General features: G+C 38.4%; 1 protein-coding gene and 1 long non-coding RNA gene across 5 annotated transcripts in view; one reads left to right on the top strand and one right to left on the bottom strand.

Annotated features, from left to right (window-relative positions):
* The window catches only part of LOC119774644 (gastrula zinc finger protein XlCGF57.1-like), a 62,720-nt gene that overhangs the window by 4,861 nt on the left and 38,873 nt on the right, over positions 1-18,986 (bottom strand). For all 4 annotated transcript variants that reach the window (XM_038272269.1, XM_038272268.1, XM_038272270.1 and 1 more), the window contains exon 1: positions 842-1,071. In XM_038272269.1, coding sequence (XP_038128197.1) covers positions 842-989 — 148 coding nt within the window. In that variant the 5' untranslated portion in view covers positions 990-1,071. Of the gene's footprint in view, positions 1-841 lie in introns of those variants that run through there.
* LOC119774649 lies at positions 14,146-15,403 on the top strand. The gene is made up of 2 exons (XR_005279554.1): positions 14,146-14,509; positions 15,083-15,403. It is a non-coding gene; the product is annotated as an uncharacterized LOC119774649 (long non-coding RNA).

Below are 18,986 nucleotides of genomic sequence, written 5' to 3'. Positions count from 1 at the left end.
TCTGAAACCTAGAGTAAAAACTAGTCCACACTACATTCTTGTGACAAACATGCATCACTGTGATACACTTTAAGTCTAAAGCATTTAGGATGACAACAGAATAATGATGAAGCCAATTGTTCCTTTTGGTCAATTTGAAATGCAGAGACGTATATGATGAGAACATGTCAATCAGAGGCAGAAGCCTGAAGAAAAAAAACAATGTTTGTGCATGTTTTAGCTGGAATACCCTCCATTTCTTTAGAAAAAGGAGCAAAAGAACATGATTTCTGCCTTTGTGGATGGAAAAGATTTTTTTGTTTTCACCTTTACTGAATTTGGTGGAAATTTGATCAATCAGTTAACTCTGTAAAATTGATACGGTGTAGGAACTTCATTGAACGTGCATCAATCTGGCTCGTGCCAGGCGGGCTGTTTCTTGAAGTTTCAGAAAACCAAAAGTGAGTTTTAAAAATTCTGCTTTTATCTTGGAATAATATAAACCAGGTTTGAAGTGTCTGGTTGATTTAGTTTTTAAAGAAGAGCAGATTAACGACACTTAAGGCTGTAAAAAAAAAAAAAAAAAAAGATGGAATAGCCCTTTAGCTTTTTGCTGAACCAGTGTTACGAGATGAAGAGATTGGTGATCAGGTGTCATGAATTGACCATTTCTTAGTGAGGGAGGTCATGCAGACAATCTTTTTTAATTAAGATGAAAGACGGAGAAAATGATGCCGACAAAGGATAATGCAGGAATGCTTTGAAGAGGTTTGTAGGTGGCTTTAAAATCTGATGTGCTGATCAAATTTAGATTTCTTTGCTAACATTGTTACACAGGACCAACATTCATGAATCTTCTTACCTGTGTTATTTCTCATGTGATCCATTAAATGTTCTTTTATATGAAAGTTTTCTCCACATGTCAAACATGGAAAAGTTTCCTCTCCTTTATCTTCAGCCTCCTGCTTCAGAACAAGCTGCTCTTCGTGCTCACTAATGGGGAGCTCCATGGTTTCCTCTTTTGTCCTGGGATGTTCTGGTTCTTGCTGCTGTTCTTTTATCTGCAGATGTTCTGGTTCCTCTTTGTCCAAACTGGAATTCCTTTCCTGTTCATAGAGCTGCTGGTCAGAGAAATCCTCCTCTTTTCCAACATAATCCTGATGGTGATCTGGAAAGACAAACACAGCAGGAAGACTTTCAATTGGTGGTAGAGTCCTGCAGCAGACGTGTATGCACTGACTGTGGCCTTTTTGGAGGGAAGCCCACACTGCCGGCAGGGCTTTAAGCTACAACAAGGGTGACCCCAGTGCCTGATTAATATAACATTTCTGATGTCCATAACAACACACACGCATAAAAAAAAAAAAACACCAACTACTCGCCCGCACTAAAAAAATATCCGCCCGACCCCCGACCCGTTTATTTTTATTTATGTATTTTTCACCCGCAAAAGAGCATTTTAGCGGGTGACCCGTCGGGGACCCGCGGGTACCCGACCCGTTGCAGGACTCTAATTGGTGGTGGTTATAGAAAGGACACCTCACATTAAAGCACCAAACTCTCTCCTTGAGTTTGAGGAACAAGTGGATCCTGTAAAGCAGCCTGAAGATATAAAATTAATTCTGGCCTAAATTTGGTTCCCCACAAAAAATTATTAAAGAAAATAAAGCTTTTACATCCAACACCACAGTGACTGTCTGGCAAATGAGGAAGTAATGAGACAGCCTCTAGCCTCTTCCTGTACACCTCTGCCTGGAGGAGACATACCCCAGATTAATGTGTCAGAGGCTGAGCAGATTTTAAATAATTTTTTAATGTAATTTCTCTGTTCTATCGTATTAAAAAGAAGCATAATGGTACGAGAAAAAACATGCCTAAATGATAAAGCTATCTGGAAAAGCTTCCTCATTTTTTGCTGAAATGTAGCAATCAGCAGGGAAAGAGTATTATTTTTTTTTTATTCCTGTAAAAAATTTTTGAACCATAAAAGGAACTGAGTACAGTTGATGTTGAGACCATACTGGTGGCAGGATGTCCTGCAAACCATATATATCCTACAATGCCTGGATGATGAGGTGCTCACCTTCAGTCCCTTACATGGAAATGCTGTATTACATTGTCCAAGAAATGGGTTCTGCATTTCTGAACAGGTTAAAAAAGGCAAGTTTTTACTCATTTGGTAACTCTTGTCTGGGTTACCCATCACAGAAGAGCAAATTAATTCAGCCATATCACTCAGAAATGAGTAACTCTAATTTAATGCTCTTAGAAAAAATTTTAATGCCTCTTCAATAAGAGCAATGCCTCTCATACATACATACACATATACATATATATATATATATATATATATATATACATATATATATATATATATATATATATACATATATATACATATATATATATATATATATATATATATATATATATATATACATATATATATACATATATACATATATATATATATATATATATATATATATATATATATATATATATATATATATATATATATATATTAGTGCTGTCAAAATTATCGCGTTATTAACGCGTTAACGCGACGCCATTTTTAATGGCGATAATTTTTTAACGTGGAATTAACGCTATGTGGTTTTATGGTACAATTTTCCAAGTCTATGCATTTTCCATAGGCTTCGAGAGCGGAGCTCTTCAAGGAAAAAAGACGCTCATACACTGGGTAGCGCTAGTGCCTTTTCTTTAAGCCCCACCACCAACAAACAAGTTGAGTGTCTGGTGCCTATAGCAACCTGAAATACGCTGAGAAAACAGATTACTGAGGTGAAATGGAATCTGCTACGGCACTCTTGCTGTCTGTGTACGCCACAGGTCAGAATCGTGTGTGTGTGTGTCTGTGTGTGGGTGGGTGGGTGTGTGTTCTCATTTTTGTTAAGAGGCTGAAAAGTAACTTTCTAGAGCATAGACTACTTCCATCTAGTGATATCGGTCTATTGATTTTGATGTATTGATTGAAAATTGTTCATTATTATCTTGGTTAATTGACATCTACTGTTAACTCTACTACATTTTATAGCAGTAGGGTAAAATTTTTGTCTTTGTTCAAAAGACTGTATTAACTGTAAAGACTGTCTTTTACATCAGCCATATGTTTCTATGGCATAAATCAGTGTCTGTGACCTGTTTTCATTTAAAAAAAAGAACATTGGCACAAACCTAGCCTGTATGTATTTTTTGTATGTCATCGAGAGTATTTAAATGATTTTCAATCAGAAAAAAAATTTGTGATTAAAATGCGATTAATCGCGATTAAAAAAATTTAATCGATTGACAGCACTAATATATATATATATATATATATATATATATATATACATACACACACTCACCGGCCATGCTAGTAACGGGTTGGACCCCCTTTTGCCTTCAGAACTGCCTCAATTCTTCGTGGCATAGATTCAACAAGGTGCTGGAAGCATTCCTCAGGGAGTTTGGTCCATATTGACATGATGGCATCACACAGTTGCCGCAGATTTGTCGGCTGCACATCCATGATGCGAATCTCCCGTTCCACCACATCCCAAAGATGCTCTATTGGATTGAGATCTGGTGACTGTGGAGGCCATTTGAGTACAGTGAACTCATTGTCATGTTCAAGAAACCAGTCTGAGATGATTCCAGCTTTATGACATGGCGCATTATCCTGCTGAAAGTAGCCATCAGAAGTTGGGTACATTGTGGTCATAAAGGGATGGACATGGTCAGCAACAATACTCAGGTAGGCTGTGGCGTTGCAACAATGCTCAATTGGTACCAAGGGGCCCAAACAGTGCCAAGAAAATATTCACCACACCATGACACCACCACCACCAGCCTGAACCGTTGATACAAGGCAGGATGGATCCATGCTTTCATGTTGTAGACGCCAAATTCTGACCCTACCATCCGAATGTCGCAGCAGAAATCGAGACTCATCAGACCAGGCAACGTTTTTCCAATCTTCTATTGTCCAATTTCGATGATCTTGTGCAATTTGAAGCCTCAGTTTCCTGTTCTTAGCTGAAAGGAGTGGCACCCGGTGTGGTCTTCTGCTGCTGTAGCCCATCTGCCTCAAAGTTCGACGTACTGTGCGTTCAGAGATGCTCTTCTGCCCACCTTGGTTGTAACGGGTGGTTATTTGAGTCACTGTTGCCCTTCTATCAGCTCGAACCAGTCTGGCCATTCTCCTCTGACCTCTGGCACCAACAAGCCATTTCCGCCCACAGAACTGCCGCTCACTGGATGTTTTTTCTTTTTCGGACCATTCTCTGTAAACCCTAGAGATGGTTGTGCGTGAAAATCCCAGTAGATCAGCAGTTTCTGAAATACTCAGACCAGCCCTTCTGGCACCAACAATCATGCCACGTTCAAAGTCACTCAAATCACCTTTCTTCCCCATACTGATGCTCGCTTTGAACTGCAGGAGATTGTCTTGACCATGTCTACATGCCTAAATGCACTGAGTTGCCGCCATGTGATTGGCTGCTTAGAAATTAAGTGTTAACGACTAGTTGGACAGGTGAGTGTATATATATATATATATATATATACACATATATATACATATACACATATACATATATATTAGGGCTGGGCGATAATTCAATAACGATATATATCGATTGATAGACGTGTGGCGCAATAGAAAAAAATAGGCTCGATAAAAGTTTGATAAAAAAAACGCAGTTTTCCTTCCTTCTCATTGTAGCCTATCATGTAGGTTTATGCTAGTCATTACTTCCTCCCAACCAATCACAATCGCGGACCCAGGCACGCCGTCACAAAGCGCCGCCCTCTCAAACCACAACACATAGCACATGAAGATGTCGCAGCAAGGAGAGGCAGAGGAAATTGTTCCAAAGAAGGGTTTTTGTACTTCGCCAGTTTGGCAGTATTTCGGTCATGGCAAGTCGAACAAAAAACAAACCACAGTCATCTGTAAAATGTGTAGGGAACCAGTGAAAACGAAGTCTGATAACACAACAAACTTTTTTTTTTTTTTTTTATCATCTCAGCCGCTCACAGCCGCAGGAGTACGAGCTGTGTAGGCCCCGACGCGGCTCTCCTCCGAGTTTCCCACGTAGTTCTAACAATTGAGAGAAAAATGCTGAGGGGCCAGCAACTTCAAAGTACTAACTCAGGTTAAAGCAGGAAAATAAGCTGAACCAGGTATATTGTATATTGATCGATATCGATAATTATTGAAAAGATTTGAAACCATATTTTATGTGCAGCTCTGCCTGGACTTTTTATGATATTGCTAAATGATTTAATTTTAATAAAGAACACAAACACAGACTTCCAATGAAATATTTATTTAACCAACCTTTTTAACCATAACATAACTGTTTTAAAGAAAAATAACTTAAAAGACCTGAGTTATGTTATTAAATACTGACAAAGAATAAACTAAAGTGACCAAAAAAGTGACCAAACTAAATATAACAAATAAATAAATAGAATACCCTATCTGGGTGGGAATAGTACACCACCAGCTTGTGGTATTTAAAAGATTGTAGGACTAGGCTACCATGTAAACTCCACTCAACAAGAACAAAAACCCAAATCAACTCACCCATTAGCCTAGCATTTCTATTCTTCTAGAGGTGCTGCTGGCACCTTGTTATGGTTCAGCTTAGTTTCCTGCTTTAACCTGAGTTATTACTTTGAAGTTGTTGGCCCCTCAGCATTTTTCTCTCAATTGTTAGAACTACGTGGGAAACAGCCCAGAACTGAATAAATTATATATATATATATATATATATATATATATATATATATATATATATATATATATATATTATTCCCCCCCCCGAAATTCCCGAAGATTCCTCGGAGGAGAGCCGCGCCTACACAGCTCATACTCCTGCGGGTGTGAGCGGCTGAGATGATAAAAACCTGTACCTGTCCTGTTAAATCTCAATGCTGCATTTTACTCAGGAGATTTGACTAAAGCACTTTACATTCAGTCCTTCATCCATTCACAGGTGGGAGAGGGGGAACTTAAAGCAGAACAACCAATGAGAGTTGGTTAAACAGCACAGTTACATGCGCTGCTAAGTTAAAGGGACCGGAAAGACCGGTCACTCAGACGGAGCAGCAGCAGCTACCAGACAGCGGGGCTGCAGGAGGAAAAAACGCCGCTGCTGCAACAACAACACTGGATTGTAAATTATAATCATGTTATTCACATCAAACTACTGGTAGAGACAAGTAGGTCAGTCCAAAATTTTTTTAATGTGGAGAAGTCAGTTACTTAAAAAAAAACGGATGCTGTGTCTCCGCCTTCCTGATGGGAAGGTGACCACAGTCCCAACGAAGATGAGGAAGCCTGCAGTGGACTTTTATACAGACTTGTTCAAGGAGGACAGCTGTGATGTGGAGGTTGCTGTGGAGCTTAAAGGAATAGTACACCCAAAACATGATTAGCCTTCATTTTCTACTCACCCCCATGCTGAACAACACTCTGGAGTACTTTTTTGATATCTCAAATGCATCTGGAGATCTGGGAGGCTTCTTGCTGTCTGCTGACATTCAAATAATGGAGGTCTATTGTGCACGAGTCAGAAAGGTCCATAAAAGTCCACAAAAACGTGTCAATATTCCTCCATACTGCTCGTCCAATGTATTCCAAGTGTCCTGAGTGGGTAGCATTCAGAATTTACACGAAACAAAGTCATTTAGAATGTTTTTAGAGCATAAACAATAGTGTATAGGATTTCCTGAAAGCGCCCCCATGCGCGCTCACGACGCTACGGAAGCCGGCAGACCAAACCAGATGAAAGTGCGCATTCAGCGTCTGCTCTGCCAATAATGCAAGCATAGAAGAAGAAATGTGCTGTTTACCTGTGCAAAGAAAGAAACAACGAAAGAAAAATGTCTGAGGACTTCAGTGTTGAGGAAGAGCATGAGTTCTTTGCCGAGCTGAATGCGCTGGTTTGGTCTGCCAGCTTCCGTAGCATCGTGAACGCGCATGTGCGCGCTTTCAGGAAATCCTATACACTACTGTTTATGCTCTAAAAACATTCTAAATGACTTCGTTTCGAGTAAATTCTGGATGCTACCCACTCAGGACACTTGGAATACATTGGACGAGCAGTATGGAGGAATATTGACACGTTTTTGTGGACTTTTATGGACCTTTCTGTCTCGGGCACAATAGACCTCCATTATTTGAATGTCAGCAGACAGCAAGAAGCCTCCCAGATCTCCAGATGCATTTGAGATATCAAAAAAGTACTCCAGAGTGTTGTTCAGCATGGGGGTGAGTAGAAAATGAAGGCTAATCATGTTTTGGGTTTACTATTCCTTTAATAAGGAACATCCTCAGTCGGGTCCAGGAGTTTAGGAGGCTCTGGTTTTGGATATAACTCTTGATGACTGTCAAGTGATTTACTTCTTTGCTCTGCTATTCTCACACTCGAAGGTTTGTACCAAAGCTGAATATTAAACTGGGTTCCACTCAATGATCAAACTGTTGTTCCATCTTTTCCTTTTATTTTTCCTCTTGTGTTATTTACAGTTAATCCTTAATTATTAGGTGAAAAACCTTAAAGACAAAACGAAGCAAAACATTTAACCAGTCAGTGATTTTAAGAACATTTTAAATATACATAATACTTGCAACTTATGAAATTACATTTTAGTTGTGGAATACTCCAAGTCTGTTTTAATCACACGCAGGAAGAAAGATACACGTTTTTCTTTAACCCATCTTCACTAGCAACAAATTACTCCGTGTAACAGTGTCACAAACACGTTAAGTTGGACAGTTTCAACCGCAAGGTCAAATTACAGCAAACAAGTTACAAAAGCATTTCCCCAACTAAATAAAGCAAGTTTCAAGTTGCTTTACAAGCCAAAATATTCACAATACACCGCGTGAGTATTTAGAAGCTTAACCACGCTACAACACAAACATTTCCCCCCAAGTCTCAATGCATCATCAACCTGATGGATAAAAAACCTGGAAAAAAAAAACTTGTTTAAGGTGAACTAAGTAACTGCAAGACCATGATATAAAGGGGGAGAGCTGAGTAGCGCTGTGGCTAGCTGTGCTCAGTAGCTAACAGGTTAACCTCTTTTAGCTCGGTCAGTTAGCCTTATTAAGCTATACTAATTTTAAATTTGTATCAACAACAACCGTTCGTTTTCTACAAGTAGAATAACTGTTGTTTTCTTCCTCTAAAATCTCTAAGAAAGTAATTTTTAAGATATTCCATTTTTTCCTCTCCTGCCCTCTGATCTTAACCCTCTCCAGGCAGATGTTGCAGATTTGCAACAGCTAAATGCCACTTAGCTAGTTACTCCACATCCATATTTTAAGAGCTTTTGTTACTCAGAAGTAAAACAGAAGGACTTAGTTGTGCATTTGCAACAAACAGTTTCTCTCCAGCTTACCAGATAGCACTGCTGACTCACTTTCACCATGGCTGAGTCCTTGGTGTCACTAAAACACTTTTTTAGTGACACCAAACAAATTTTCTAAGCATCAATTTCATTTAAGTATCACTACCAATTTACATCATTTTGAAATCAATACTACATAAGATGAATCATAAATATGTATAGATATGACACACGCCAATTAGTAGATTTTATCACCTCTTCACCAGAGGCATCTCGATTTCAATGTTGTGAATCTGCAACGTGTGCCCAAACAGTTACCAATGGATGCTACGCTTTATCTACTAGTTTGCCTATATTTTGAAGAACAGTTTAATAGAAATTGCCTTCTCAAGAGGTGATGAGATGTTGGTGGAGAAAAAGTTGTCTCTAATTTTGTGAGAGAAAATCTTTTTTTTTCGAATTTTGTTTTGTTAATTTTTTCTTTGTGACATTCAAATAAAGTTAATGTTTATATCAGATTCAGTCTTCAGTGTTAGTTTATCACTCCAGGCCACTGTTGCAAATCTGCAACATTGCAGAATTCATTGCATGTGAAGGTCTCTCTCAGAAAAAAATTCTGAATTGTATATTGCTACCCCATATGATAATTTTCTCCAAATATCAGATTTTTTCTGCAACTACAACTTCATTTGAGCCTGAGAAAAAAGAATAAAAATAAGCTGAGACTTTTCCACCTTGTTAAATGGCAGAGCTCAGTCTGTCTCAGAAGACAGTGCTTTCCTTAAAAATGATGATGATGATTATTTTCTACTTTCAGGTACTTTAGATTGCCAATGAAATGCAATATAATAGCAAATAAAGGTCATAATATGTTGAAATTCAAATAGATTTGATCCTTAAGAAACGTATGCCGTTCAGTTTGTCCGAGTGGAGTTGCCATATGTTGACTTCATATGGCAACTCCATGAGCAGATCTGGTACCTACAGCAGCCGTCTGTTCAGTCCTTTGCTTTCTTAATACAAAGCACAGCTCTTTGAACTGGCCAAGTAGAACGGCAGATATTTTATTACATGCTGCAGTCCACCTGCTCAAACCAGGAGGTTCGTCTCACCTTATTGTGATTGATTGATTGATTTCACACAGGTAAGCTACGAGCTCACGCTCAAACAGCTGATGTAAAAAAAAACTTTTAAAAAGGCTGTTCGCCACAACAATGACTGACTGCTGCTGTGTCTCAGATGGCATCTGGCAAGGCTCCAGGAATAGATGGTGTGCCTTCAGACCTTTTTAAACATTTCTAGACCATCATGGGACAGGACCTTTAGGATGTTTTTACAGAGTGTTTTGTAAAAGAGATGCTTCCAGCATCCTGCAGGTGTGCAGTTCTTTCTTTGCTGCCTATGAAGGGAAATTTAACCCATTTAAAGAACTAGAGGCTAGTATGTCTTTTATGTACGGACTACAAGATTCTTTCAAAGGTCTTATTAAACAGATTGAAATTTGTTTTTGAATATTTAATTGGTGCAGATCAATCATTGAGTACCGGATAGGCCGGAAGGGCAGAAGCAGGCAGGGAATTTATGACTAGAAACCCCAATTTGAAAAATAAATAAAATAAAAAACATTACCACGGTCAAACTTAAAAATGAAAAAAGTGCACCTAAAAAATTATTTTTTTGTTGGGTAGAAAAGCCGAGCGTACAGCCGTGCTCTTGAAAGAGAAAAAGGGAAGATTAATCAACAATCCTGTGATTACTACAGATGTTTGAAGATAATAAACCACCAATACTGGAACTATAGTTATTAAAGGTTCACTTTAATATAAAAATAGCTAGAATAAACTCATCCCCTGTTCACATTCGGTAACTTGACAGTTTCTGCCTTGATGCCTGTAGTAGCACAATTACTGCCAAAGTAACCAAAACCTTCAAAAAGTGATATTAAACCTCCAAATTGAAAGATACTTCACTGTAGGCAGAGATAAAGAATATGTTTCAAACCACTAAAGGTTACAGAGCAGCATTCAGACCCCAGACCATAATCAGATCAGATCTAAGTTTCCCACAAACAAATAAAATCCAAGGCAGCATGAATACTTTAAAATGATCTGGACACTCTCTGCTTTTAATGACCAAAAATTACCTCTGGCTCTGAGTTCACACTAAAGGACGCTTCCTTGTCCTCAAATACATCATCTAGCAGCCAACATCCCTCAGAGAAGCATCCATTACAATGGGAAATCAATGCAGAATCTTCTTTCTGATCATTTCTTATCCAGGTGACCCCACTTCGTTAAAAGAGGAAACAATGAAAAAATCTCTCACATTCTGGAATCTAAAACATAATTTGCATGATCAGTGGATTTAGAAAATTTATATCACCAGTTAATCTAGATCCACTGAACAAAACACAGATCTTTCCTGACAAGAGATCACTCTGAGCAAACACTTTATAAGGTTTATGTATTCAATAACTAGAAAACATGACAGCAACTTTAACAGAACTGTAATCGTAGTCAGACCAGAGAGGCTGCACAGAAAGGACGGCACCATTAGTTTCTCTTAATCAGAGTTAGAAGCAACAAGTAACCGTTAAAGAAACGTTTTATAAAACTTCAGTATAGCTTCACAGTCTGCCACATCATCACATCATTACGTTTGTAAATGAAGAGACATCCCTGGCTACAGACATATGAAAATAAAACAATATTTTAAGATCAATTCTGAACACTCAGTGAGAGATATCTGACTGTGATTATCCTCTCTGTCTTCGATCCCATTACATTTACCAATCTTTTCCTAATTAGATAAACAGTTTGGAACAACATGAGTCTTTACATTAACAGGCAGGTATTATTAGGCACATATATGAACCATAAAAATGATCCTAACATAGCTAAATAAGTATGGGGAATTATTGAGAACAGAGAAGCGACAGGCAGGATAATGTTAAAATATAAGAATTAAAAGACATACATTTCCTTTCCTTCCTCCTATTCACATTTTATGATGAGTTTGCTTATCGTTTTGTCGTGGATATCCTCCCAACGACGTAAAAATTTATGTCAAGTCTTATAAAAATTCAAAGTTCTTAAAAAGCAGTTGAAAAGTCTTCAAACAATGGTCAAAAAACAGGCAGAGGCAGCTGGGTCACGGTCCAGTGTGGTTTATTGCAACAACACAAGTCCACCACATGAGATGTTCACCGGTCAACACCTGACTACATGCAGAGACAGTCCCGCTTAAAATCATTCCCTGGGGCTCGGGGGCTCCTCCCCGAGCCTCTCCTATTTTTACGTAATTTTAGGCAATTTTCCACGGGTATCTTTAATATCTTTTTATCTACCGGTGGAAACCCCCCAAAGTACAATTTTTATATATTTTAATCAAAGCCTTGCCCCTTTGAAGGCCATGGTGATACACATTGTAGTTTAATTAAAAACTTCACATATCAGCATAGCTTTGATGTTTATCATTGATATGTCAAAACAACGTTTCATTAAAACATCACACAGCGGCATAACTTTTGTTGTTTAAAATTTCATTAAAACATCACACAGCGGCATAACTTTGTTGTTTGACCACTAAAACATCACACAGCGGCATAACTTTGTTGTTTGACCACTAAAACATCACACAGCGGCATAACTTTGTTGTTTGACCACTAAAACATCACACAGCGGCAGAGCTTTGTTGTTTAACCTTGACATGTCAAAATAACTCATCCTTGGGTTTTTCCCAATGCGTACTATCTTATCTCATCCTTCGGGCTGCCTTACACACATGATTTTACTTATTTTTAGATATATGTTGAAGCACACCATGTAACCATTATAACATGAATATATTTATTGTGAGACATTTATCCACTATATTCTATTCATGGTGCAATATTAATTCACTACAGTTTCCTCCCACTGTGTCAGCGAGGCTCACAGTAAACAAAAAGTACTTTCAAATGTGTTAAAAACCTTAATGATTTAAAGTTTTCTCAGGATGGAAATACAATAATGTGTCTCCATTGAGAAACAGAAGGGAATATGAAATCACAGGTAATTTTATGAACATGGTGGTTACAGACCATGGCAGTGTCATAACAGCCACAAAAAGCAATGAGAAGGATAATTAGAAATCCCAATTTACAGCACTGTAATCCTAATTGATGGATTTAAACATCATCCCAGGTGTTGGAGTGTTTTACAGTCCATATTCTTCCATATCCACCTGGATCCCAACTTTCAGGACTCTGCAGACTCAGATGCTTTTAGATGCTGCCTGCTCACAATGAGTCTTTTGATCACAAAACTTCCCACTATTCACATCCATCAAACACGTGTTTAAGAGATCTGAGGCCAGAAACAAACAAATTTATTCTGACTCGTTTGTTTGTTCGTTTTAATCGGACAACCCTGCAGCCACCTAATCTCTCCTATCATCTGTGTTATAGACCCCGTTGGTCACAATTTAATCTGATTGTTTCTCTATTTCTGCCTTTTGTTCTACAGGCTGCATAAACAGTCAGTTCTAGAGGAGAAGCTGATTTCCAACCTTTATGCTGTTTTTAGATTAAAAATGTTCTGCTTGGATATCAAACCACCGTGGTGTGGGTTAGGGGACGTTGATGATGCAGAAACCTCCTTGTTCACATGGTGCAGCTGAAACCAGTTCAGAAACAGCCTGTTATGGTCTCATCACTAAAGCTCCATTTCTGCAGCAAACACTATGATAATACTGTGAATGACAGAGATTTGGGATCTGCTGACAGACCAGGATCTTTGCAGACTGATGTTAGACTGATTCACAGAGAATGGAAGATAGTGAGAGATGTTTCCTTTACTGGGAAAGTATTAACGTTCATTTCTTGATCTTCAATCATGCTGGTTAAAAGCAGAAACTTCTCATTGACAGTAATGTTCCTGTAATGTTAAGGTGATTTCTGTGTCACCAGTTGATCTGCTTTCTGATCAGCATTAATGTTCCCAACATGAGATCCAGCAGCTGCTGATGCTGCTTTGAGATCATTAGTGATTCAAACACATTCTTCCTCAGCGGACACTGAAATATCAGTCAACTTAGATTTGGGACAATATTTTGTAAACGGGTTTATTTCATTGAAGCATTTTTAGACCGGCATCGATGCAGCCCCCTTTCTATAGTAAACATCAGCAGTTTCCAGCTGCAACAACCAGCTAATCTATCACACTCAAAGCTTTAGCTTAGCATCTAGATCTCCTCTAATCAATTTTCCAATCAGATGAGGCTAAAATCCACAGTGTGCATCATCAGGGAATCGTTTCTATCAGGTGTTTCCTACCTATCCGGTCCAGCAGTAGATGTTGATCGTCCATCTTTTCTTCTTTAAACTCCACCTCTTTTCCTTTAAATTCCGTGAATGTTTCTTCAGCAGGAGTTAACTGCTCGGTGATAAACTCTCCTTGAAGCTGGACTGAAGACATTCTCGCTGCAAACACTCCCAGATTATCAGCCTCTCTACAATGACTCCACACACAAGCTAAGCTAATCCTGCTAATGCTACCAGTGACGTACCTTCCTCTTCTTCTTCCTGTTTTTTTACTGGCGGGTGACATCTAACGTTAAGATGTATTATCGCCATCTACTGTCCTGGACCAGATAATCTCACTTTAATCTAAATTCTTATAAATAATCCGGTTTCCTTCAAAAAAAAATTTAAAACTGCTTTATTTGTTTTATGATGAACTAATATTTATTATTTCCTAATGTCTTGTTTCAGCTTCTCTCTACTTACTGTATACTTTTAACAATCGGTCTGTGACAGTGTACGTCACTTCCGCAAAAGCGCAATTCATTTAGGGTAGTTAGCGCCATTTCTGTGGTGAAGAGACAGCAGCAACGAAGAAAAGAAAACAAACAGAGAGCAGACGTGTTCTAGTTGCTTCTTTGGAAATAATGGTACACTGGTGCTGCGTCAAAGGATGCAATAGTAATTCTAAACAGAAAACAGCAGATGCGGCCTTACGGTTTATCGTATTCCCCACTTGGAAAAAAAAATACGGACCGCAGACAGAGGACTTAACAAAGAGGCGTCGGGCTCCGTGGGTCGCTGCTGTAAGAAGGAAAGACATCACGTTTCATAAAATATCTCCTCATGTTCGTGTTTGCTCTCAGCATTTTCACAAAGGTAAGTCCTTATAAATATACACTAATAGAAATCAACACGCTGAAATGGTTTGCTTATAAAGTTGCAGGAGTTCATGTAAACCTACTGAAACATGCTGTGGAAGAGAAGCGGAAAGTGATGTTTGTTTTATATCTTTTTTAGACCGCTAAAATTTAATAAATAATGCATTATCTGTATATAATCATTTACACAATCTGCAATACAAATATATTTGTTTTATGAATAAATATATATAAATACAGTGTACATATAAAAACACTGTACATAAAAAAACACTGTACATACCCACTCATCAGCCAACTCATTGCATTTCTTCATCCTGTGCAATCTACTTAAGTTTATTTATTATAATCCTTTGTTCGTCCTGTAAGCTTTTCAGTTTATTTATTTACCTCTGGCCTTACTAGTCCGATGTACTTGTGCTGTTTCGGTATAGCAAATTTCCCCACTGTGGGAAACATAAGCATATCTTATTTTATAACTCATCTAATCTAATGGGCTCTGTTATTAAGGTGCTTTATATAGTGTTTTGGATAGATGTGTAAAACACTCAACCTTTCATCTACTTTGCAGGTCAACCCGCATATGAGATGATGGAGACTGACCCAGACTGGGCTCCATCCCTGCATCTGGGCCACACTGACATCAGACCAACAGACACAGAACGCTCTTTAAGACGTGGTTATCGGGAACAGCTGAAAAAGAATGCCCTGCAAGCAACTGAAACGGGGCTCCATCAGGCTGATGAAAGGACAGGAAGGACAGACAGAATGTAACCTGTGTGTGCTCAGGTGTGCAGAGATGAACCGTCTTTTGGAAGAAAACAGAGAGCTGCGGCGTGAACTTGATGAGCTACAGATCTCTGATTGCTTCTTTGGAGACAGTAATGAAAAAGTCAAGTACTATACGGGTCTACCAAACTTGGCAACCTTCATGGCCTCTCATGTCTGCTCAAAATAAAATTCTCAGTCCATTTCAAATGCTTCTGTTAACCTTCATGCGTCTGAGATTGGATCTGCCCTCACAACACCTTGCTTATCTCTTCCGTGTTTCACCAAAGACTGTGTACAGAACATTCAATGAAATGCTGTCATTTTTATATGCAAATCTAAAGCGTGCAATTGTGTGGCCAGATAGAGACACCTTGCACAAAATTATGCCTCATCAGTTTGTGGATGCCTTTGGACATAGAGTCACAGTGATTGACTGTTTTGAAATTTTCACAGAGAAACCAGCTAATAAATGAATGCAAGATCAAGTACTGTTTCAACTTTATTCTTCTTTTTTTATTCTTCTTTTCACACAAAAAGAATTTTGCTTTTTTTAAAGTTACTTTTGAAAAATAACAGCAAAACAAATATAAGTTTCACCATCACTTCAAATATTAACAATGTTTCTGAGGTTGTAAAAATGTGTGTACAATAAAGAGTGGATTTGAAATTTGAAACAAGTGTTGTTATTATCTTTTCAATCAAGCAGAGAATTTATGAAAATGCAATACAAAATCTCAAATACATAAATAATGCAGAACAGTGCAAAGCTTCAAATGTTTTACTTTTTCTTCCTCCCTCGTATATAGCAGATTGCTCTTTAGATTAAATTAGAAGATTTTCATTTTCCCAGGACTTGTTTTCACTGTGGTCTGTGGTCTTCAGTAGAGATATTACCTAACAGGTGATATCTGTGAAGAAGACTGCAGATCCCAGTGAAAACAGGCCTGGATAAAGTGAACAGCAAATACAGTGTGCAACTTATCAATGTGCAAAAATTGTGACAAGTTTTTTCGTTCAGCCTGATGAGCAGCACAAACTGCTCTAATAACTGCAGCTATCTGTGCAACTGCCCACAACATCTGCCTTGTCACTATAATAATAATATATAATATCGTTCCCTAGCAGCTTTAGAAAGTTTGTCTGGGTAGGGTATCCGTTCAGTTTTCTTGTTCTTTTCCATTTAACTGATAATCCTCACTGCTGGCAGCGCTCTCCTCTTGTTTTACTGCTGTTTTGTTTTTCTTCCGCTCACCACAAAAATGGCGCTAGGGGGCGTGTCAGTCACGTGTCTGACAAAGACCGATTAAGTATTACATGTTCTACTGTTTCCATATCCCTACCACACTCACAACTACCAATTGGATATTTACCTATCAAGTGTAAAGTTTTATTTAATCCAGTATGTCCAAGCAGCAATCTTGTCATTACTACTTGTTCTTTCTGATTTTTTCCTATAATTTCCATATTTCCTACTATTCTTTTGTAAATAAAATAAATGACGACCTCTAGGTTTTTCTCAATTTTTACCACTTAGAATTAATTTTGCTCTTAATGATTGATTTTATTTCTGATTTACAGTAAGCTATTTCCATACTCTACTTTGTTTTAAAGACGTCTTAGCAAAATGATCTTCCATATCATTCCATTCTATAGCTTTATGAGCAGGTTTCCATATAAACCTAATCTCTATTTGAATTTGGGTCAATTTCATATACTAACTCCATGCGACTTTCAGATGAAACATTTAAAATAGACATTAATGATGATAATGAATTTGAACATATAAGAACTTTTTCAATTTTATTTTGCTCTACCCACTGTAAGGCCAGAAGTATGGCTAACATTTCCATTGTATACACAGCTAAATGATCAGATGATCTTTGTTTCCAAAATACACAAAGTTCTGGAATAAGCAAATGCTGTTTTATTTGAAACTGAATCTTTTCAGCCATCTGTAAAAGTAATTGTGAAGGATTTATACCTACTCATAATTCTGTCATTTACAAAATGTACCCAGTTATTATCTTTATTAGTCTGCATTTCTTTATAAACCACTAGAGCTACATTTGCATGTGGAAACAGTATCTCTTTCCCTGTATGCCTATTTCCCTAACGAATATATCTGCTGCCCATGCAAAACGGTCCATTTTAACTTTTCCACTCTCCCATCAAGATTCTAAGGGCAGGATCTATCAAAGGTTTGCGTGTATAAAAACGTGAGCTATTTCACTGCGCACGCTAAAAAAATGTACAAACTGATATATCAACAGCGTGCTAAAAGGATTTGGTCTTTAAAGGGATAGTTCGGTATTTTTGACATGAATCTGTATGGCATCCCCATCACCAGTGTCATGCAATCACACTGACTTACCCCTGGCAGCGTCCTGTGAGCAGAGTTCTCGTCCAGTTTTGGTCAAGCCAAAAGTAGTCCGGCTGGTTTGCTAGACCCAGCGAAATAAAACGTTTCTCTTCCCAAAACATTATGTGTTCAAAAGAGTGATATTTTTGCATCCCAAAAACGTTGTAGTGGAAAAAGTCACACGTCGTTATCACTTGGTCCTATTTTCTCTCTGTTCGTATCAGTGCGCGCCGTCATTCAGGCAGCGAGCTCAACAACAGCCTAGTAGGCCCTAGCTGTCTGAATGACGGCGCGCACTGATACGAACAGAGAGAAAATAGGACCAAGTGATAACGACGTGTGACTTTTTCCACTACAACGTTTTTGGGATGCAAAAATATCACTCTTTTGAACACATAATGTTTTGGGAAGAGAAACGTTTTATTTCGCTGGGTCTAGCAAACCTGCCGGACTACTTTTGGCTTGACCAAAACTGGACGAGAACTCTGCTCACAGGACGCTGCCAGGGGTAAGTCAGTGTGATTGCATGACACTGGTGATGGGGATGCCATACAGATTCATGTCAAAAATACCGAACTATCCCTTTAAAATGTGCTAAATAGCGCCTCTTATCTATTTAGTACTTTTTCTGCTATGAATATGCGTTTACACGCAAAAGTGCGTCTTGTGGGAGAACATGTAAATATATTAATTTAGCACTCGCAAAGTGATTTATCAAACCTGAAAGCAATTTTGCTAACGGTATCTGACTATATTTAACACGTTTCAAAAGAAGGTGCAAATGGTCTGTATGCGTAATTGCGCACACATGGCAGCGGTTATCGTCGCAAGAAGGAGACATGGAAATGAAGCAAGGAGACGCAGAAAACGCATTTTTTCACTCCGTGTGAATATTTTTGGAATGAGGGAGGAAACGATCATCAAAACATATCGTTTATCCAGCATTGCCATTTTGAAGCTGCAATTCCAGTGATTTGCTCCTCACAGAGCGTCAGCTGTACTTGTTCCTCAATGCTGGTCATAGGCATCTTATCTACTGTGCCCCCTCCTGTTTTGTTCGTAGATGTTTTGTTATATGCCTGTTTTTCTTTGGTTCGCCTTCTAATATCCTGGTATCTTCTTTTTACTTCATCCACTGTTCGCAAGGACAGCATTTACTTTATTACAGATTTGTTCACATATAGCGTTCCTCTGTGTGACAGTCACACTTCTTTGCTGTAGCTCACTTAAATGTTTGTTGGCTTCATCCACCAACACCTCCATTTCCATGGGGTCGAATTTCCTTTTGCGCTTTCTGCTATCCAAACTCGCCATGCCGCAAACCACAAAACGCGCAAAACCATCA

Source organism: Cyprinodon tularosa, unplaced genomic scaffold (genome assembly GCF_016077235.1).
Source record: "Cyprinodon tularosa strain WSP-4 unplaced genomic scaffold, ASM1607723v1 ctg820, whole genome shotgun sequence".
Classification (NCBI taxonomy): Eukaryota; Metazoa; Chordata; class Actinopteri; order Cyprinodontiformes; family Cyprinodontidae; genus Cyprinodon; species Cyprinodon tularosa.
The sequence above is the reverse complement of the archived record's forward strand: the minus strand, read 5'-3'. Positions and strand labels throughout refer to the sequence as shown.